At 33.6% G+C, this 23,791-nt stretch overlaps 2 protein-coding genes and 1 long non-coding RNA gene across 4 annotated transcripts in view; 1 reads left to right on the top strand and 2 right to left on the bottom strand.

The window, feature by feature from the left end:
• The window catches only part of LOC138310431 (uncharacterized protein CXorf38-like), a 29,727-nt gene extending 14,584 nt beyond the window's left edge, over positions 1-15,143 (bottom strand). The window contains exons 1-2 of the mRNA XM_069251649.1: positions 14,988-15,143; positions 40-944 (exon numbers count right to left, since the gene is read on the bottom strand). Coding sequence (XP_069107750.1) covers positions 40-934 — 895 coding nt within the window. The 5' untranslated portion in view covers positions 935-944; positions 14,988-15,143. The remainder of the gene's footprint in view (positions 1-39; positions 945-14,987) is intronic.
• On the top strand, positions 8,465-10,711 carry LOC138310582 (uncharacterized). The gene is made up of 2 exons (XR_011206456.1): positions 8,465-8,571; positions 9,594-10,711. It is a non-coding gene; the product is annotated as an uncharacterized lncRNA (long non-coding RNA).
• Positions 15,144-16,151: 1,008 nt separating the features above from the next.
• The window catches only part of LOC138311113 (cilia- and flagella-associated protein 65-like), a 32,777-nt gene continuing 25,137 nt past the window's right edge, over positions 16,152-23,791 (bottom strand). For both annotated transcript variants that reach the window (XM_069252556.1, XM_069252557.1), the window contains 9 exons: positions 23,449-23,592; positions 22,781-22,897; positions 22,349-22,492; positions 21,879-21,956; positions 21,411-21,613; positions 20,977-21,111; positions 19,987-20,248; positions 19,043-19,164; positions 16,152-18,568 (listed from right to left, as the gene is read on the bottom strand). In XM_069252556.1, the coding sequence (XP_069108657.1) occupies positions 18,409-18,568; positions 19,043-19,164; positions 19,987-20,248; positions 20,977-21,111; positions 21,411-21,613; positions 21,879-21,956; positions 22,349-22,492; positions 22,781-22,897; positions 23,449-23,592 (1,365 nt within the window). In that variant the 3' untranslated portion in view covers positions 16,152-18,408. The remainder of the gene's footprint in view (positions 18,569-19,042; positions 19,165-19,986; positions 20,249-20,976; positions 21,112-21,410; positions 21,614-21,878; positions 21,957-22,348; positions 22,493-22,780; positions 22,898-23,448; positions 23,593-23,791) is intronic.

Raw genomic sequence — 23,791 nt, 5'->3', positions numbered from 1 at the left:
TCAAATAGCATATATAACGTATTCAATATAAAGCCTTACCTTTGTCTTTGTATATATTTGTGTTTGACAGATCTTTGGAGTTGACTTGATTATGAATGTCATATACATGTAACAACAGAAGTACATGTACTATTATAAGAATTGTATGTAGAATGCTCTTGTACTTGGCAATTTTGTCAGTCAAGCTCTTCTCTTTCGCATCCATGCCACCCAATGTGGCTATTAATATGTCCTTTATATCAGGTTGTGAATTACTCACTTGTACCAGGCGACGCTTGATTGACACATCAGTTGTGGCAAGTTTCAGAGCAGATGTTGATTTCAGTTTATTTAGCTTTGAAATTGCTTTTTTACCAGATTTAGTTGAAGCGATTTCCGGCCTTTTAAGAAACTTAAGCAGACCGTTCAGGGCTTGGTTCTTTTCCGTTATGCTCGCCCGGCGTTCTCCGTGTGCATTTGTGTTCCTTATATCTCTGACACGATTGTAAACTGGGATAGGGATATTGAACTTCTTGCAGTTGTGAATCACGTGCAATGCGACAGACAGGTCCTCGTTGTATGGCATCGTAGTTTCCCATTCTGGAGCAAACACCTTCACCATTTCATTGACATCATGTGGCCATTCTTTAGAACTGATTCTTTTCCATTTGATATTTCTTGCTCTGTTGTTATATCTATTGTGTTTCATTATCTGTTTCTTCCATTCCATACAAGTAGGGCACCACTTAGACAAGTTTTGTTCTGTCTTACTACAGTCGCTGCTACAGTTTGGTAATCGCACGCATGGCTCAGTATACTTTATTTCGTCATGTAAAGATCGGATAGTTCCTTTAATATAATCCGAAATCCCTGTTGTTGTGATTGATATACCGATGGCGACATCTAACCAGTTTGAAAATGTTTGACTCCTTACTAGTCGCTGTATTGACTCCATTGTGCCGATGCTGTAACAACAAAAAGTAATTTAAACTATAGAGTATTAATGAGTTACAGTCGGCGCTTGGTCGTGAAGATAAAGTGTTATGTATTGATTTTGTATAGTGTGTATTGTTTACACAACCTATTCACTGTTTACAAACCAGACAACCCTTACCTTTTTATCTGCTGTTTAAAGTATATGTGTACGTCAAGTGTGTTCTGAAAACGAGTTTGAATTTACAAGTACAATTTCTTATAAATTTAACTTTATTTATTTTACATCGATTGAGAAACAAGTCATACAACTTATATAAATCATTCTCGATGGCCCGGATATAAGCGCGCGAGGGGTCTTAGTGTGGGAGGAAACCGGATTGCCCGGAGAAAATCCATTTGATCGGGAAGGTGACCCCTGACCTTTTCACGTCATTGCCAGGGATCGACACGGCTAGGTGAAATGCGAGCGGCTTAACCACTACACCACCCGATCACCCAGAACAATGTACAATGTCTTAAATAGAACGAAGCGTTTTAGGATTAAACGTCCCCTCCAAAATCAAAGTGATAACGCTTGATTTTTGTATTGAAATTTATAGTGAAAAATGGGTGAATATTAGTATCGTTTACATGATTGAAAACATTTAAAGAGCGATTTCCCTCTTTGGTGCGTGTGTGATTGTGTATATGTGTTGGGAGGCTGTGGTATATTCGTGCTGTGTCTCCTTGTGATTGTGGGACCCTTGTATTTCCACAGTGCTATCTCACTGAAACATGCTGGTTTACTTTATTACAGTTTTACGTACGCATATGTAGTGTACGTAGTGTGCTTATTCGTCATCAAGCCTTAAAAAATTGTTTCCTTTAGGAATATATTGATTGCTCAAAACAATTTACGCCGATAACTTAATATATTTTCAATTACATGTATAACAAACGTTAATCTCATTATTTTGAAAAATAGATAAATATGAATATCATTACCGTAAACAAAGTCTAATCACTAACAAGGAATAATTAAAAGAAAAATCATAGCTTTACAAGTAATCGCAACACGACATGATCGACAATCGATAATGGGCTAAACTCACCATTAGTGCTGATACAGTGTATAGATAATACTTACCAATACTTTAGCGAATGCATCAAATATTTCTAACTACATATATGCTTAAGTTTTGGTCATACGAGTAGTTTAATTACTGGCATAAAAAGTTATATTTTTAATACTTAATGATTACACCATTTAACCATTGTGATGACCTTGTGGTCTTTTTCCTACAATGCCTATAGTAATTTTAAAGGTGTCTGATATATTGAATATTCTATTAATCTATCTTAATCTGCAAGTGGCCGATTGGATAATATGTCCAATATACTGAATAATTGAATATCGAGGATTAGAAATGAGTGCTAAAACATAACTTTTTTTTTATCAGGATGACCAAAATGTTATACAAACTACCGAAGCTCAAGCTGTCGTTAGAGATCATGGGCGATGTGCACGGCTGTCAGACATTTGGAGCGAGGTTAGAAAGTTTGGGTAAACCCAGTATGTTCATAGTTTAGCAAAACATGTGCAGATGGGATCTATTTTAAAAGTGGTATGTATAGTGTAACGTGTCAACCTCTCAATTAAGACAGAGCTACCTACTCCAGAAGTGATCGGGATCCTTCGACTACCTTGTCAGTACGAGTCTGATGGAAAGTGTCCTACTCCGAGGTACATGTAATAATAAAATACCCGTCACTCCTGTGACTAACCCCTGGCACAATCGCCAGTGTCCTGTTTTACAGACCTCTGCTGAATACAACGACCAGTACCAGAATGTTGCAGGTCAGGGCGTACCCGAGTAGCCTTTTCAGGCGACCCCTTATGCAGGAGACTCTGACGTACCCAGGGCCGTTCACACACTATAGTACAGACACCACTATACAATGTGCACGTCACAAGACTGCCTTTGCAGCAAATCCCTTACTCAGGAGCTACCAGCGACACACACAACGTACCGATAACCAGAGTAGCCTTTGCAGGCAACCCCTTATCAGGAGTTTCGGGCACCAGGGCCGTTTTCGTTTATTCGGAACAACCGGTTCGACCGTTGGTTAAAGTAATAATTTCAAGTATAAATCCTGACGGACCTGCAGTTTTTGATACAGGCCTGTGAGGGGTTTGTCAAGGCTCGTCTGAAAACAATGTAAAATCACCAGGTCCGTCTTTAATTAATAAACGAACAACTAGGTCCAACCAGCCAAACCGTATATAGTCCAGTAAAACTACGAAAAATAGAGGCCTAACCTCCAAATAATTGCAACAGAATTTGTTTTCTGCTTTTTGGGTTGGAGGATCTCAGTATTTTACCATGAAAAACGTCGCCAAAAATCATTTGTCGGAAAGTCGTTTTTACAACACCCGAAAAATAAGAAAATGTAAAGAAATCACACTTTTGACCACTTTTAAAGTACAATATCTGCTATTTTTGCAATACTTGAAATATGAAATCGGGTATATAGTAAGCCAAACTTTAGGTTAGTACAAATAAGTTGAAATGATACAATAATTCCAGTCAAAGAAATAAAGAAGGATGAAAACGGCTTAAAACCTTTTAAATTTAGCTAGCATTACCATTTTTGCTCTTTTTAAATGCAAACATTTATAAAATGATACCCTGAACAATATTAGTTTATGTTTTATGTCTTAGATGATTATTTTTTCTTTGATATTAATGCATGATCGATAAAACATTAGCTAAAGAAAACTAAATATTAACCTGTCAAGTTGACTGATCGTGCCAATTTGAAGTGTTTTTATACTTAAATTTTTGGCAAAACATCTATTTGGGTAGCTAATATTTCGGAAAATAAAAAAGCACATGCTTCCAAATATGTTATATCCTTTTTTGTATATTTTGTACTTGTTATTTTGATAATTTGTTGTAAAAACGGTATACATATGGACATCTTATTTAGTACTAAAAACTATGTCATAAATCTGCAATACAAAAATCTTAATTATTCGAATATGCTTTATTCGTTTGACATAAAATTTTGCCAGTAAATAAATCAGAACTGTGATGATTTTCAGCTATAAAATTGAAATTGAGCTCTTATTTTATTCCTTTATCTCATTGAAAATTGTGTAACCCCTATCCGGTTCCATTATGGAAAAATTAAAAAAAAACTGACCTATTCAAATATTTGATCAAAAAGAAACTTCAATCTCACTTTATGAAGAACGCTCCATTATGGTGGTAATATCTGCCAAAGGATTTTGCAATCTGATAACTCACAAAAGAGATAATCACATTTTCGATATTTCAACTTAAGGACTTAACCAATTTCAGGAGTTTACTCAAATAGGCACTAAATGAGGATTTGATCGACCTCACGTCTTTTATATTTGTGAATATCTTGATATAGTTGTCTCTTTTAGGTGAGAATAGCCTACATAGAATCTGAATTAATAACTATCTAAACACTTGAGACGGTACTTACTGAATAAAGACCAACTTTGGGCATCCATGTTATCTCAGGTAGTGAAAGTAAAATGTTTTACTTTTAAACCCTTTAATCAACAAGTTTTATTTTAAAATATTCCACCAAAATGAGTATCAATGGTATTGTTGATAATAACAATTTTTTATCCTAACAATCCAACAAAAGCATGTTTGGCTATTACAGGAACATAATTGTGCAATTTTCTTGTTGTCATACTTTTACCCTGTGTTGATTTCAACTTATGTTTTTGGCATTCTGTGCTATCCTTATATCGTTCTTGCCATACAGTAGATTTTCTAGTATCTCATGATAACCATGTAAGTTTATATTTGGCTTCAAAGTTCGCAAATTATGCAAATAACCCTATTTTTCTGATTTTTTAGGGGTCAAGAAAAAAAATTTCCCAAAGTTTAATTTGTGGCGACTTTTTTTCTTGTATAAAACAAAGTCAGATATGTATGAAAAACACAGAAAATATTCTGTTGCAATTATTTTGGGGTAACATCCTATCTTTACTGGACTAATAATCGAAAACGGCCCAGTACTTTGTACAGTGACCGATCTCAATCCCAAAGCAAATTGCCAAATTTGCCAACGTACATTTGAGCAGAGTATATATAGCTGTGTGGTTCTTAAAACGTAAAGATTAATGTTCCTTGCCAGTGGTATATCTCATTTGCATATAGTAACTTGGTGGCTTTAATTTCTTCTTCAATATGCTATACAAAAATTACATTTTACTATTTTGGCAACGGGCCTCCCTTGATAACCGCGAACTCTCCTAATATGTATGCTATAAAAAAAAGCAATGGGCTGGCGAAGACAACCCGCATCGAGAAGAATACAGACCCCTTACTGGAGGAAGAGGTGGGTTATATTATCCGTGTAAAGTGAGTTGACTTCTTCCTCGCCTTGTATAATGTATATCACAACATTTTGTCATAAAATTAAACAATTATTTAATTATGCAATTTAGAGAATAGAATTTTAAGGTGTTCACGTTAAACAGGGCGAACACTTTCCTGGTGCATACAGAGATTCATCGTACTCTTGTTTTTAGACGTCCGCTATGGTCTGGTCTGAGTGTAACTATTTATATTTGTGAACCAGTCATGATTGAAATCTGATAAAAATATCACAAATATTCAGGGCCTCGGAATTTCAGACTGTTTTATCTTGCTTTTTGCAAGTAGATATACCAGAATAGCAAGTGAAAAAATATGCACTTGCTTAATTTAGCAAGCATAATGATTGAAAAATTGTTGTATTGGAAAAAATATGGGGACCCAGTTCTTACTAAAATGTTGTTGATATACCATTATGTACCTTTTCACCTCACAACATCATACATGATATAAATGATTTTATATGTAACAAAACTGTAATTTAAAATATGGATATTTAATTATAAGTAAAAATGCATTTTAGCAACTAAGTGTACAAAATTTAAGGCACTTTTTTCGAGCCCTGAATATTTTTTTTTCAGGACTAAACAAAACTTTTACGTACACATGCACACTGCAAATAGGCGATACTACCGTGCCAGGTACTGGTTTGATGTGTTTCATAAATCATATACATGTTTATATATCACAATTGTTTTAAACAAACCAACAAAAACCAGGCTGTTTATATAGGACATTAAAACTAGAAAACCTAATGGGAGCCCTTGGGAGGGTTCTCTGTTCCAATATTGGTGGTTTTGTCGATTATCTAGTTTGGCCAGAACTTTTTTAATTTTTACCAAAATAATTATTACCAGGACGTATATGAGAAGGATAAGTCACACTGGGTTTTGGGCAAGTAATTATATATAAGGTGCCTGATTTTTGTGTTTGTGCACTGACTGTGACGTTGGGTGATGACTGATTTTCCTTTAAATATCCGCCGGCGCGGCCTTTGATGTAGCTTGCGGGGTGCGAGAGTTACCGTCTTACTTTCTGAAGGGTTGCTGTCCATCATCATGAGCTGTCGTATTTTTTTAAAAAACGAAAATTTTTAGACATTTCTTCTAAATCTTCCGTCATTAAAACAAGTACTAAACGTAGTGAAATTTTAATTAACTTTACATTGGTGTTTCAATTGACTCGGTAAGACAAGTATTTGTTGAGAAAAATGGTTTTTATTCCCTGTTCATAAGCATCTTGGTGGTGTTCAGTAGTGTAAAGATACAGTGACAAATCCTTCTCACTTATAAATCCTTGAATTATTATCATCATCTTGTTATTTAGATGTTTAGGCATCATGGTTAGATGATTAGTTCTAAAATGTTTTAGAACTTTTTACAGTATAATCTGAAATAAGGGATTTATTAATATTTAAATGGGGGAAAAAAATAAGCAATAAACAATTTTAATGACTAAATTGAAAACACATATTTTCTTTTTAAATAGTGACTTGAACAGAGGACCCACATATTCCCAGAAACAGGAGCTACAGGACCCAACCGAAACAAGCCAACACAACTTTGGGCCAATAGATATTGTTGAAGAAGAGGAGAACAAAGCCCGAAAGGATTCATTACATTGGTAAAGCTAAAAAAAAATTACTTTGTAGAAAGGAAAAAATATATATATTTGTGATATAATCGTCACCATTTGGTGGCTGACTGATTGCTTAAGAGTTTTATTGCTCATAATCACTAGTCATCATCTTCTACTCGGTCAGAAAATTTCGTCAGTTCATATCGTATATAGTCCAATAGCAATTTAAGCTACAGCATGCACTGATCTTGGCATGTTCCAGCAATTATATTATTGATGGAAACTACATTTAGTAGATAAGTCGAAAACTGTTTTGAGGCTTACCTCTAATCTTTGAACACAATTCCTTTAGTGATAATGAAAACCCTATTATACAAATTATTCATCACTTATAAACCAGGGTAGATATAAAATGCTAAATATATGGATATTTTTAAAAATTAAAATAAAAAAAAAATTTAAAAAAAAAAAAGTGCTAAAAAATTAGGATATTACAAGAAAATGTTATTGATGAGGTTATGTGTTGAGTTTGTGAATACGTGAATTATATTCATTGGATTTACAGGAATATACCAAAACTATTTTCTAAGAGATTATATATCAGTGTAGTGGTCTATGAGTACGTTTTTTTTTTGATATCTTAAATTCGAAAAAAAGTGCTAAATAAGGAAATTACAAGAAATTCTTCAGAGGAGATTTTTTTTTTTCATTTTTTTGGTAAACTGAGAAAGATGTGGCTGTTGGAATTAATACATTCACTGCAAAAATAATTTAAAGATGCTCCACACGCTGACAAATGGTATATTTTTCACTATCAAAAACAGGAGCAGGCGATTAATGTAGTTTTTCTTCAGTAACAAAAGTTACTTACTTTACACCATTATAAAACCTTTTGAAAAGTTTGAGCTTCTAATTTTACTTCAAAGTTAAAATTACAAAATAAATAATTAATTGCATCCCGAAAAAAAGTCCGCGGCACTATATGTCCTATATGGAATGAAGTACTGATTGCGCATGCACCAAAAATGCAAAAATACATTATTTTATATTACTTTTTCTGTTAAATTTAGACATACCTATATTTACACTATTAAAATACCCATTATGTTCAAGTGATGAATATCATTTTTGCTCTGTCGGCGGTGGAGCATCTTTAAGAGTTGAAAATATAGAGCAGAATGGAAGAATTTGAAGTTGAATGTTTTAATTCCATCTTGAAATTAATACATTCATCTTCAAATTCTCATTATTGTCTATGAACAATATGTGAATGTTGTGCAAGATGCATATTTGTCATAAAAGTGTCTTGAAACTTCTGAAATTGTGTATGTCGTGACACCCTGAACTGTACTCAGGAGTTACCTTTAACTGGTTTAAAAGTGACTGTTTAAAAATGATCACATGTAAACCAGCTAAAAACTGGTTACGGGTCACTTATAGATCAGCTACTTGTAAACCCTGTTCATCCCATGAAATATAACACAAAAAGTACATAAGGATTTTTTTGTGTTTTAATTTACAGTTTGAGTTAAGAAGGCAGTCTCTATTCATAACTTACATAAAAGACACTGACTTTAATATTTCAGGTTGGTCACATAAACATGACGAATGGCGGCTTAAAGAAGAAATTACCCGGACCCTCTCTCAATCAAGTGCTGTGATATCACAGTTAAAGGTGAATTTTCTCAAACTTTTATCCCCTTGCTACACATTGTGAGCTAAAGGGCATATAGTTTTTTTGTACTGACTCTTTGTCAGATTTCAAATTTGTATGTATTTTTTTTGCTGATCAGTAGATTTAAAGGATTAGTAGCTGATTTAGAAGGGCCCAGTTTCTTGAACATTCCTTAAATTTAAGGAATCCCTTAACTTAAAATTCTCCTTTGGAAAGCATTACGGATTTTAAGGAAGCGCTCGTTATAACTTAAGATTTTTCCTTAACTTCTGTAATGCTTTCCTATGGAGAATTTTAAGTTAACGGTAAGAAATTCTTTAAAGGTAAGGAATATGGTATGAAACTGGGCACAGGGCCCTGTTTCAGGAATATTCCTTAACTTAAAGGAATTCCTTAGCTTAAAATTCTCCATAGGAAAGTATTACAGAAGTTAAGGAAGGCTCTTTAACTTTTCTTAAATTCTGTAATGCTTAAAATGCAATGGAGTTAAGGAATTCCTTAAAGTTAAGGAATGTTTATGAAACTGGGCCCTTATATAGGAGCAGCTACAAAGTGACATCTGTCGGACCTATGCAATTTTTGCCGGTGTTGTCCTGTGATCCAATTATGCAAATCATAGATTATTTGTACTGTTTTTTACATGTTAGAATAGAAACTTTTATGTGGAAATGCAAAACCAACAATTAAACCTGTTATCTTAGAAGGATACTACTTTAGTTTTTTCTCAACCCAAAACATTGCACACCTAGTCAATAGGGTGTCTTTTTGCACACTTTCACTTTTTCCCCCTCTCCCCTCCTTCCCAACCTCCTGTTCAGCTGAAGATTTCCAAGATGTGGCTGTTATATCACTGATTGCTAGATAAGAGATACACCATACTTGAACTTGGTTTGAAATCCAAATTTAGATCAATTTTAGATGTACAATGTACATTGGTGAAAAAAGTATATGGAAGTTTGACATTTCACAGCTATAATAGCTGTTGATATTCATTCATTAAATATATGTCTTTTCAATTTCAGATTCAGATAAAAGAACAGTTGTATGGAGCAAGTCGCAGAGACAGTTACAGAGTAATAAGAATTCCTGCCGGAGAAGAAGATTTTTCAAAAATTGTCTCGGCTGGCACCATCTTTAAACAAACAAAAACAATATATTGCATCAACCAAAGGCAGTGCTTAGAAAGAGTTTTGGGTACGGCATGGGATTATCGAGTAATAAACAAACAGGGGGATAACTTCTTCGCAAAGACCAACACAGTGAGGTTTTATCTTGGATTCAGGAAACCCCTTCAGGAATATTTACTTTTTCCTGATCATGTTGAACCGATCACACAGGACAGAGGTACCAACCTTGTGTTTTCATTTGTTGTCTGCAACGGCAATAGGAGCATGTTTACCCGTTTGTTGAACAATGACATTTTGTAGATGTAAATCTTTATTTCTATACTGTTGGTAGAGTTAAACAGTTTGACATTCGAAAATGCATATTTCAAAGCAGTTGCTCTTGTCTATTCTCAAGGAACATTTTTGGGAGAAGTCTCTTTCTGCAGTAATTGATGAATTTAAACAAAAGTTAGAAGATAAGCTTTGTCTCCATTTTGTCTCCAATAACCTTAATCTTCTTAGCCTCAAATCTGTTTTAGAAAGGATACGGCGTGATTACATCCAGGCTCAAAGGAAGGGAGGGCGACAGCTTAAACAGTTTAAGACAAAATTTCACAACAGTTTAACAATTGGGAAGTAGGTGTAGACAGGCATTACATGATAGCCAAGATAGAACAAATGCGATCAGAAAAAGCTGAACTAGACAAAAAAGACTGGAAAGCTAGATAAATCAGTGGCTGTTCTTTGTAGAGAAAATGATGACATGAAAAAACTTTTGACTGAAAATGAAAAAAAAAGCTGAAAGATAGTGAAAACAAACTTCATGATTTGAGCAAAAATCACTCATTTAAAAGAAAAAGACCACTTTGTGATTATACCCCATCACACCGGTCAAAGGTTAAGAAACTTGAAGCAGAACAATGCAGAAAATCACTTTCTTTTCTTGAAAGCTTTCATTGTAAGGCAGTTTCTGTTAATGTAGAGAGACAAAATGGAGACAGTGAATTAATTTCTTTGACAGAAAAAAAGAAAAATATCTCTCCTGAGATTTCAGATGAAGAAAATGAAAAACTCAACATGCTTATCTATATTGTAGATGCTTTCAATATATCCCGAAAAGCTTATCATGAGATCAGCATGCTTTACAAAAGTCTGCCACGTAGTTACACGCTTTCACAGTACATTTCTATGCTAAACTCAAAGTATGAAATATCAGACACTCTTGATGCTTTAGGTGTTCAGCAATCCCTTCAGAAGAAATTAGTTGATGTTGTAAGTCAAATATCTCCAGAAATATTAGATCCTGTTCTGAAAATAAAACTTTCAGGAGATGGGACAAGGGTTGGAAAGCACCAAAACTTTGTAAATTTTACATTTACCTTGTTAAATGAATTAAAATGTAAGTCTGCAAGTGGTAATTATCCTCTAGTCATTGTGAAAACACTAGAAAGGTATGAAGAAATTAAGATAGCTTTGTCTGATCTGAGGAATGAGGTCCATGAGTTGCAAAATTCAGATATACAGATTGGCAGTAGAGTGTATACCATTCGGATATATTTGGGTGGAGATTACAAATTTTTACTAATGGCTAATGGGATTTCGTCTATTCAGGCTGAGTTCAACTGCATTTACTGTAGATGTAGCAGAAAAGAAAGAGGCAATATCAGCGTCAATTGGTCTATGAGTAATCCTGAAAAGGGAGCCAGGGTTACCCATCCAAATTTCAAACAACTTAAACCACACAAGAAAGACAAAACCCTGTACTACTCTATGTTGAACGAACCACTTTTCCCGACATTACTCTACAAGATGTAGTTATTGATGTACTTCACATGTTTCTCAGAGTGACTGACAAACTTCTGTCGCTTCTCCTGTCAGAACTTCAAACTATGGACAATGTACACAAATGTTCTGTAAAGTCTGGTTTTGACAAAAAAAATCTTAAACATATTAAGGTGTTTGAAAATATACTACAACAGATAGGTATCAAATTTGAATTCTTTGTAAACAAGCAGTCAGAACTTCAGTACACTGACTTACAAGGTCCTGAGAAAGAAATTCTTTTTAAAAAGTTAAATATAGAGGATCTTGGACTTTCGTCAGAAAGGTCACACAGCATTCAAGGTTTATGGGATCTGTTTGGAAAGATCAATGATATGTTGAAGTCTGACAGTCCCAATCCAGAGCATTTCCAGAAACTTGTGAATCAGTGGTGTGAGACATATGTCACAGTGTAACCCAAAGGCAAAGATATAGCCACATACATTCATATCCTGAGATATCACACTGCAGAACTTATGCAGAAACATGGAGCCATTTCCTTTTTCACTCAACAAGGACTGGAAAAAGCAAATGATGAAATCACAAAAAGCAAATACTTTCGTGGATCAAAAGCCACAAAGGAAATCACTGCTCTTCGACAGATCATGCTGAAGCAGAAAATAGGTTGCTAGAACTGGGAGTCCTTTAGGAGAGAGAAAGCAAATAATGAAATCCATAGGTAGTGAAGGCAGGGAAAGAAAATAACTTGTCTTGTAGCTGAACAAAAAAAAAAAACAAGTAAAAGAAAGGTCTGTTTCTTAATCTTGAGAATAGCTACAGCTTGACTTAATATTTTGACTTTTATTCAATACGTGTGTTCTGATTTTTCTAGCTTTACTTTTCAAGAATTCCTCTATGAAAGACTGTTCTTAGAACAATTGTTAAAGTGCCTTAATTACTTGTAAGAGTGATATATATGCTACAAGGAAATGAGTGGATGAAATATTTGGACATTATTTGGTGTATTTTCAAGAGACCTAGTACAATACTGTCAGAAAACATTGCAATTCATTTGAAAGTTAAATTATAAATATCTTAGTGTTGTGAAATGTTGTTTTGGATTTTTAGCCCATCTTCTGATGATGTTGGGCTATTCAAATTGCCTTTCGTCTGTGGTCATGCAGTTGTCTGTCCATTCGTCTGTCTGTAAAACAAATCTTAATATTGTTATTTTTCAGAAAGTACACAAGGGATCCCTCTCAAAATTGATGTGGGTTCAAGATGGCCAAACAGGCAGCCATCTTGGAATTTGACCATTGGGGTATGCTATTGGAATTTTCCAAAAGCTTAAATATCATGGTTCATAGTTGTACATATTCATTTTTATACATATCTGGTCTAAAGATGGCAGACAGACAGCTTGGATTTTGGCCTGTTAACAAAAAAAATGAAAAACAAAGATCATTCAATGGTGAGCGTCAAGATCCCTCCGAGATCTCTTGTTTTTGTTATCTAGTCATATTGTGTCTAGTCCATTAAATTTTTATTATTGAATTACCAAGGTATTGGAGCAAATTAAAATCATTTTATGTTACATTTTATATACATATTATGTACTTTTTAATATTTTTTTTATGTTTTTACTATCCATGGTTTTAAAACAATAAAAAAGTTGTTTTTCTTTTTTATAATCTGGTGTTGTGTTTTTATTGTATCTTGTTCTTTTTCAATGAAAATGAAGATGTCTTTCATCTGTGTTTATAATTTTTCCACCTTCTACAATTTTGAACTTTCCATAATTTCTGGTTAGTTTAATTAGTGATGGCCATTATCACAGTCAATTAAAAACTCAAGATGTTCATCCCAAACAAGAGTTCCTTTCACTTTTAGGTCTGCAGTCACTTTGTGGTTGATTCTATAGGTCCGTGTAAGAAAGCTGCCCATTACCGTGTAGGTCCATGGTTTTCTGTATGTACTCCAGCTTCCTTCACCACTTAATCATTACTAAAGTGGTTGAATGGAAATTTAGCTCTAGTAACCATTAGTTTCCTATAGTAAACACCTGTTTTACTTATTTAAGAATTTTTTAGCGTAGTTTGGAAGGTTTGCTTAACTCAATACTGAATATATATATATATATTATATACATGCAATATATACCACTAAGCTAGATAGTCATTTGGAAGCCTGTTACGGCAACAGCTAATAACCCTGCTAAACAGGCAACCAGAGTCACCATACTGTAAAATTATTAGGTACAAATGCAAATTTTATACAATAAAGTTTGATAAAACTAAAAACAGGCATTATAAGCTACATGTAACCATACTTGTAGCTAGTTTATAATCTTTTCTAAGTTTTAATCAATTATTAACATTCCCAAATACTGAATCAGAAACAGAAGATTTTTTTTTATTAACAAATTTTGATATGTATTTTGGTAATATTTCAAGATGATTTTTCCATGTTGTGTTATTTATGATACACATGCATTTTTGTACTACCCTCCTGAATCAGTGCCAATGGAGCACTTTTCTTTTTTTAGAAAAGATCTCGTTTTCTCCTTATTGTCATTTAAATAAAAAGATATGGATTAATCTGCTACAAAATCCCAATATGTTAAGTTAAAATATATACTTTTAAATATAACGAGATTTCTGCACTTTGAGCAGTCATCCAGAACCTCTAGCTCGGACTTGAGATCAAGTCCAATCCATCCAGATTAAAGTATATATAGCTGTGTGGTTCTTAAAACGTAAAGATTAATGTTCCCTTGCCAGTGGTATATCTCATTTGGGCCATATAGTAACTTGTGGCTTTAATTTCTTCTTCAATATGCTATACAAAAATTACATTTTACTATTTTGGCAAATTAATCATCACTATAATTAAACTCAAATCAAAATGCAATATAGTATCTCATGATCACCAACGTTAACCAAACGTGATCCAAGGGAGGTAACTCTAACCGTAAATCATCACATACAATTAATGTATGTATCATCGAATGTATCACCCACTAAATCTAACTGGTCACAAAGTACAACAGTTTTCTGCCATGAAAACTAACAGCAAACCAGAGACTGAATATTTCACATGCAGCGAAGCTTTTCCGTTTATGCACGACGTTTGTCCAAAACCAATGTCATGTACTAGTACTGTACGTACAGGCAGAGTATAACAAATAACTTTGAAAACAAAAATGTATTTGTGCATATTCTACTAAACAAGTTAATTTTAATGAAAACCAATTACTCCCCAGTCCCTAACAACCCAATACAAATAGATTGGCCGAATAAAGTTAACTCATTGAATTTGAACTTGAATTTCAGTGTTAGGCTTTTGGTTGCGATTGACCTGTATACCACGTAGGGCGAGTCTCATAGGCTTATGAGTCATATTTAACGAAAAAACACATTTCCCTTGAGTGACCATAATTAATTACATAGCTTGCAGGGATGTGTAAACAAATGTCATCTTACCTTTCAATCTGATTAAAATCAGCTGTTTGATACTCCGCTTACTACGTGCTCCGCTACGATTGCTTACCTTTTCAGTTAAGATAAATCTATAAGGTTGAACTGGTTACGTGAAACTCTTCGGTGGACGCCATTACTGTTTATCTTTTTACTTCCTTGGTTACAAAAAATATATCGAATGTACACAATATCAAGGACGTATATGAATCTCACTTATAAATCCTTGACAATATGTATCTTACTATACAAGGTTTATTTTGAAACGAGACTTATAATTAGGAATGGCGAGTCATCTCGGTTTTCGTGTTGAGCACCAAAATAAACCTTGTATTGTAAGATACTAAGTATTACATTAATTTTGCAACCATTTCTTATAATTGACGTTCAAAACGAAAGTAGGCAAATTGCCGGTTATTTACTTGGTTTCGCTTGAAACGAGACGCTTTGTTGCACAGGGAAGATTTATTCACTAAAACTAGAATAGAAGTGTACCCCTTTTTACTGATGTGGGGAATATTATAAGCGGCTTCGTTAACGGATCCACTAATTATATTATTTACTGAGTTAAGATTCAGAGTATGATAACTAATATAATATGGAAATAGACGAGCGGTCAACATGATTGCTGACAGGCCGCTTTCTTGGATTTTGGTAATTGAAGTTTGTTACCGCTATTTCTCAAAAAGTTTCTCAAATTTGATATATGGGATTCCCATGAGCCCTTGTTGTGTGTGCTGCACCGATCCGTCAACAACATGACATGGCATGGCTATTTGGTGACAGAAATATGTACTGAATCCAGTGAACTTGCAAAACTTAAATGTACAATTTTTCACATATTTTGCCAAAATTTACCGCTCGGCAAGAGAGAACGATCGGTTGAGCGTCAAAATAATAATCCACAGGTTCAGAGTTCAATCCCTCCATGGCAGAGGCAGGTATAGAATTTACTGTAAAAACGTTTTTTTTTATGTTTTGGAGTGCTTTTATTTCTTCATATCTCGTACAAATACTTACATATATATACACATATGTAATCTTCAGTTTTACATATAATCTTCAGTTTCATCACAACATAAGTATTTCATACTTGTCAAAAATACTGCAATTCAATACATTGTAAACAAATATTAAGAAAAATGTATTTGCTATCAACATTTTGTGGACGGAACATTTCAACAACAGCCATGTATAAAAATAGTTTTCTAGAAAGTTTAAGATATCGAATTCATAATTATATCCTTTATACGTTAATTTCTTTCTATGAATTTATACTTGTATAGGTACTTGTAAAATATTAATCGACCCATGAATAGATACAGTGGATTGGCGATAATTCAGACGCCAATTCAATTATCTGGACAATTTGCAATCCGGACTGAAATATCAGGGAACGGCTTTAGTAAATAACTACTTTAAAGTAGAATGGATCTGTCAGTCAAGAAAAATCATGATCAGGACTGTTTAGACAGAGGACGCAAGTGTTTGTATTATAAACAGTTTAATGTGTTATAATAACAGAAATATTGTCTGATAAAATAATTTTACTTGATATCTTAACTAAATGTTAAGTTTGCAAAAGTGATTTTATTCGAAATATATTTAATGACTAGGTGATTCAGTAAAACTCCTTTGATGAACGGTATTACCATATAGCACAGTTTAGAGTTATAGAATTTACCGAAGGATAATAATTTTAATTCATACTTCATGAATCAAAGTTTTTAATTCATACGCAAATCTTTTTTTTTTAATTAATGCCTCACAAAATTGCAAAAAAAATCATCTGGTTAATTTGTGATATAATATACATTTATTCAATAGAAAAGTTAACTTTCAAATCTATACCTTAAATATTATAAGTATTTCTGAGAAAAAAAATCTCGGATAATACAAATATATTTTATTTTTCAAAAGTGCAACAAGTCCCAGAGATATGTAGGAACTTGGATGTTGGAAGGTTTCTTTAGTAGGCAATGTTTGAACGCATACAATGTACTATTTCTTATTTACACATAACAAACATTTAGCCAAGAGCACTTGATGTTTGATACAAATATATACATTGTATTATCATTACAACAATTATATCACAGACAGCATATATATCTATTGAGTTCAACAGCAACGGCAAAATTGAGAATATATCTTAAACCGGAAAAACACAACCAAAACTACAGAGAGGATTTACACCATATTTGCATAATTTGAAAAATCCAATATTACTTTCGTCAGATTTTATCTTAATACTAATATGAACCATTACAAAAGTGCAGATATTTTTTTCTTCTGAAATATGCTATCTGCACTACTTTTAATACTACATGATATAAATTAAAAAATTGTATCACTTTGTAGTCCCGCTTTTCCTTACAATGTTCATAAGCTTTCTATATGCATACTATTACACAATGTAAACATGTTTTGGCATATATTATGAAACTGGTACAGAATCAATTAGCTTTTGTGCAAGTCAGGTTTTTTTTGCAATTTAAACTTTTCGCACAGGTTTGCGAGGGCAATCTTCTTTCTATGTATACATCCTCTTATCCTCAGACTCTCACAGAATGTCTCTCATCCAGCATTTACTGAAGAATAGTTGGTTGAGGGAGATGGAGGCTGGGGAGATTATCCATAGGAAATTTAAATTAGCTTTTAGATTAGCAGTAAATTTGTTTTTGAAATATGTTTTTGAGACATTTGCTAAAAGTATTTCATAAAAAGGCGACGTTTAAATGTGTACAGTGGAAAAATCAAGTTTTAATAATTAACAAATAGATATATTTACATTTTATATACAACTACATCAACAATACAGAGAGATGTCACATATAGCAATCAAAATCTGGACGGAAAACAATCTTCATAAAATAATAATAATAAGTAAAATCTTGCATCGGCTGTATAACCTATAATATATAGCAAGCTGTCACTTAATGTTCTTTTAACAAAAAATAAATCAATCATAATTTAGACATCTAAGAAGAACTTGAAAATAACTGAAATTCACGGCCAATGATTTGTTTAATAACACATCCGATTAATCTATCATATTTTTCTTTGTATTGATTATCATAATAATGCTCAAACTTCTTCTTTACAAATTTTATAAATCAACAAATTATACAGAAAACTTCTGGATATATTCTCCAAAATCTTAAATAATTTATCAACTAGGAGAAATTGTCTAGTCGAGAGTACATCTGCTGTTTTGTACCGGTAATTGACAAGTATACAAAGACATTGAATCATATATATACTTTTGAAGTTGATCGACAGCAGTATCAGATCCTCTCAGAAGCAAAAACATTGATACTTGATCATTGAAGTCTGTTCGCCCAATGAAATAACACTGCATTGTTCTGATTAACAGAAGTTATTAATCATGGCAAAGTACACAAAAACTTCAAATCGGCGTCAGAATTTTTGCTGTCAGTAAATTTTACTTCATCAATTTTTATTATACATCCATTTAAAGAGTTCCGAGTGCCTTATTTTGTGGCTTTGCTCTGGGCTGACGCTGTCCGCTTTGGAAGAGCGATAAATCTTGGTCGTGCAGTAATATTGAATTCTTCCATCAGTGCTTCAGACATAATATTTAGCAGAGAATTTTCTATGATTGACTCTGCGATATTGCCAAATTCTGGAGTTCTGAAAACAAAAAACAAAATAAAATAAATCAAACCATCAAATTTTAGAAATACCGGTACATTGAATACAAATTTTACAGGTGTCAAAGGGGTTTAATCTCTTTATGACTGAAAAGATTAAAAACATTGAACACAAATAGTTAAAAATACTAATTAATGTACAGCCAGTTATTTTTCAATGAAGATATTTTCGTGATTTCGCATGATATTAAATCGGTATTATCAGCAAAATTTGATTAGTGAAATATTGAGCATTAGTTGATATTATATGTATGTCCTAATAGCGAGATAGTAAATTTCAATAAACCACATAAATGTTAATTTTCTCTATTATTTTACATTAACTGTAGTAAGTAAAAATAGTGAGAAATTAAATTCATGAAAATAACTGGTTATATCACATGTTTAAACTATGATCAATATAGTTTTAGCTAAATTAAATGCTTTTGTTTAGGAAAATAAATTAAATTCTCACTTTTTAAAGGTTTGTTTCTGTTTGAGTAGTCCCTCTTCTTTGCTAATTTTCTCTATTTCCTCATTGGTGTGTTGTTTTGATGCCATTCTAAGTTTCTTTCCTGATTTAGACGAGGGAGCTCGCTGTAAAATTAAAAGGACAGTCAATGAAATTAGGGTACAACAGAAAATAATGCACATTGGTCACTTGTGCATATTTTTATTTTTGACATATCAAGAGAAGTGTGATATATGTTCAGTTTTTTGTTATTCATAAAAGAACATGCATACAATTTGGAGTGGGTATAATTTAATCACCAAGAATACACTTGTTTGAATGTCTGCATGGAAAAAAGGCTCCACATTCTTTTCTTTTCATTTATCTGAATTCAACATTGCATTTATTTCACAACAAATGTGAAAAAAAAAACTTTTTAATTTTCTAATCTATCCATAATCATATGGCTGGTATTCAGTTTTTCCATATATTTCAGAGTTATCTGCCCTTGGAGGAAGGTATTGCGACGTCGCATGATTTTGATTGTAACATCATTTTTTCAGATAAAATGATGCAAGTTTAGCACACAAATAATGACGTCATTATCGATACCTTTAATATGTAAAGACAGAATTAGGCCTCCATGGTTTGATTGTCAAGTAAACTTTAGGAAAGGTTAGACTAAGAAAAACATTTCAAATCTCATCTAGAAGACAAATTTTTCACATTGTCATGTATAGCTAAGGGAAAGTTCTTTGTGCCCCACCATTCTCCTAGTGACCCAAACACACACTTTTTATGTCAGTTACTCATTCTCCTAGTGACCCAAACACACACTTTTTATGTCAGTTACTCATTCTCCTAGTGACCCAAACACACACTTTTTATGTCAGTTACTCATTCTTAGACAATGCTTGCTTACAACTTTTAGCTAACGTGACGTAGAAATGCTACATAGTTTGACTGACCTGTTGTTTGGTTGACTCAGCAGGCACACTTGTCGGCGTTGCTGGGATACTCATAGTTTTAGGTTCTAGGGTGACGTCCACCGAAGACATTGGAGACATACGTGACTCAGAGGCAACACTTGACCGGCCACTCTGGGGTTCACCCTCTGTTAGATCAGGGGCTGCACACGCCCGTGGCTCTCCGATCTGTCTGTAGTAAGGAATCGCCTCGTTGGTGACTTTCTTCACAGAATCCTGGAAGTAATTGTCGTCCAGTAGACCTCTGTGGAAATCAAAATAGAAATTACATTAATTGTTGAACCTAATTCCATTATGCATTTTACACTATGTCCCCTCATTTGCTTATTGTATATCATATCAATACTATATTTTTTTCTTAAAAGGGGAGGGGACTACCCAATTTTTTTGTTTAGTTTGATGAGTTTAACATCCTATTAACAGCTATGGTCATTTAGGGACATATCAGGTTTACATGGTGGAGGAAAGCCAGAGTATCCAGAGAAAAACAATTGACCAGCAGTCAGTACCTGGCAATGCCACACTCTACCAGTTACTTGAAGGGACTGATAAAGGATAATTTATTGTAATAATGCATAAATGAAATAATGTTCTTATTTCTTGAACCTTGAGTACCACAAGCCGTCTGTCCAACTTTATAAGACAAATTACCGTATTCAATTACCGTATTCGACCCAATAAGTACCCAGGGCGCTTAAAAAAATTGAAGCAAATCTGGGGGCGCTTAATAGAAACAAATTTGAACTAGCCTGTCATAAAATAATTCTACAAAGTAAGCCAATTTGCAAAAGAAATCAGCAAGGAATCACCCACAGTTTTCATATTTCCAGTCTGCATTTAATTTGAAGTAATTGAAATTGAAGCATAAAAAAGGGGAGGTGCGCCTATAGGAATAGGGACGGTTATTGGGTCGAATACGGTAATTATAATAATGTGTAAATAAAAGAATTTTGTTAAGCTCGGACTGCAAACCTGAGGACGTTACTGAGAACTCCCGATACTAGTTCTGCCTCGGCCTGTGTACAATTGATCTGGGGAAGTGTCTCACTCTCCTTTTGTTCTTCCTGCTCTTGTTTGATTGGTCCAGCCAGCTTCTCACTCAACATTCTAACCAATCAAAACAGATAAAACATTTGTATAGAAAATAATTCAACGATAGGAAATTCATAAAAAAATATATCAAAATTAAGATAATTACAGAAACAATTAATATTGTAGAAATATAGGTAAAAAATCTACAGATGATTCGGTTTTAATTATTAATGCATGATGGTGGGCTAAAAATAAATGTGATATAATTTGGTTATTTCTAACAATTACCCCCGCCTGCAATGAAATCACAAAAGAAAAATGAAATCTGATATAATTAATTTTTTTGGAACAATGATTAAAATGTTTCAGCTTACCGATCGACGTAGAAGTTTTTGTATTCCTCTGGGAAGTTAATCTGGAATTCTCGGATATCGTGTGTTCTTGCTGTCAATCCCAGATGGAGTAGGAATGGGTTGGGAGCAATCGGTTTGGCCCAAAGTTCAGCCTCCTTTTGGTCTTTACTGATCTTTATAGCCTTCTGTTCATCTGGAGACAGCTGTTTAATGGGTGGTAATGTCTGCAACACAACGTACAAACTCAAATGATAATTTCTAACACATCATTTCATATCATTCTTATTTTATTCAATAGGCTTAAATTCGTTGTGGTAAGACGTTTTCCAAGCTAAGTTAACAGCCTGGGTATATAGGCCTCCAAAGTGGAATGCATACTTATTTAAAGTTATTAAGTTTTTTTAATACCTTTAACACTTATAATAATTAATTAAATGTTTAAATTATATTCACAAATTAATTAGTGGTTGATATAATGCTGATATATACCTTATATTTAGTGAGCTCCCCTTCACTATCCACCTTCTTCTTGTCCTCCAGAGATTGAAGTCGACTGCTTGGTCGCTCCTGTCAAAAATAAACAATAAATCAGGTAACAACTTGAAATTTTCATATATTTCACAGGAGAAAACAAGAGAGTCAGTCAACACGTCTTGATCCTAGATAACTTATATCTTCTGTAATTATATATAGAAGAAATCACTTAATTAGTATCAATAACAGTTTTTGTCACAACAATTATTATAGTATAAAGGGAGATCCAAAGAGAGTTGAAACTAAGGGTTAGTGGAGATGGGGCAGAATTGATTTTTATACAGCTGCAAATTTAAGCTTTGCTAATTATTGAAACAAAATTGCTTCACGTTGGATAGAAAGTGTGATAGTAAGAGTTAATTTCCAAAGAGAGGTTGGCAGTGCTAAGTTGCCCTCACCCTCCCTCCGTGTAAATCTATATTTACCGTAATTTCTACGCTGTTTGGCAGTCGTTTATCAGCATCCAAATCATTCTCTGTGATGGTGAATTCATATTTCTGGCGTTCTCGTTCTTTCTCCCATTTCTGTAGCTTTGTATTGAATTCTCTCATCTCCACCTCATCTGTTACCTGTAATTCAAAAGAATTTGTCATTAAGAGTAAATGACAAACTTAGAAATACATAGATCTGGATTCATAATTTTGTACAATTTAGGCTAAGGGTTCATGATCTACTGTTAATAATACATTCATAATACCACAGGTCATTTAATATCAGACATTATTCAAGTAAAGTTTTCACAAGTATATACAAGTTTGTAATTAATAAATTTAAAAACATCACAAATGAAAATTAATTCACCTCACACACACGGTCAAGGTCGTAGAATGACAGAATTCTACAGAAAATTAACTCACCTCACACACAAGGTCAAGGTCGTAGAATGACGGAACTTTACAGGCAACAAAGACAATTCTACACATCTTGCTCTCTCCTGGTTCCAGATGTCCACGCACAGGAGATATAGACAGGTACTGAGGATAAAATTAAAGATGTCAGTAAAATCAACTTATTTTTACCATTGATATCATTTTGAGACTCAAATTGTTAAATGGTGAATACTTTCAAACAACTGCTAAAAAATGTTATCACTGCGAGACGAGAGGGAGAAGTCAGTTTGAAGTATAACTGCATAAAATATTGAATTACACCTTTTGAATAAAGTAAAAATGTCTGTAGAACATCAGTTTCCTTGCCTTCATATAAAACTCAAAGAAGGATAAGTTGGGGTGGGAAGGACACAAAATGACCAAACAGGACGGGATAGACATAATAACACTGTATGTCCTCTCATTTCATCAGGGGGCATCAATATACATTTATTTAGAATTCCATTCAACCATTCTTTTCAAACAGAAAATAGGTAAGGATTTAATGCATTCACCCCTGACATTCCATAATGGACTGGTCTAGTCTTTAATTTAGAACAGCCTACATGTGTCTTCAGGGGTGAATGAGTTAAGAAATATTTCAGAAACAACCAGTTTCCACCTATGAAATTCCTGTTCTAGGTTCCTTAACTTACCTGGCTGTCGGCCTGAGCCGTGACATGCCACTCAAACGACACATCTCTATCGCGGGATTTGTTGATGACAAATACAAGCTGTCTAGCTCTGCTAAACAGCGGCATGTTGCCGAACGACAGTCTTTCCTGGGACAGGTACGCCAGCTGGGAAATAAAAGATCGGTTGATGTAAGAGAGACAATCACAAAGGATGCTGGAAACTGCTATAATGTTCTTTAAACCGATGGATACAAAATATTCTCAGAATTTCATTTTATTTATGCATTTATGAATTGTTAAAATTTACAAGTAAGTCCACTACCTAGAGTTATTGGTTTAATTGTACAAGTAAATTCTCCATTTA

This window comes from Argopecten irradians, chromosome 16 (assembly GCF_041381155.1).
Source record: "Argopecten irradians isolate NY chromosome 16, Ai_NY, whole genome shotgun sequence".
Classification (NCBI taxonomy): domain Eukaryota; kingdom Metazoa; phylum Mollusca; class Bivalvia; order Pectinida; family Pectinidae; genus Argopecten; species Argopecten irradians.
The sequence above is the reverse complement of the archived record's forward strand: the minus strand, read 5'-3'. Positions and strand labels throughout refer to the sequence as shown.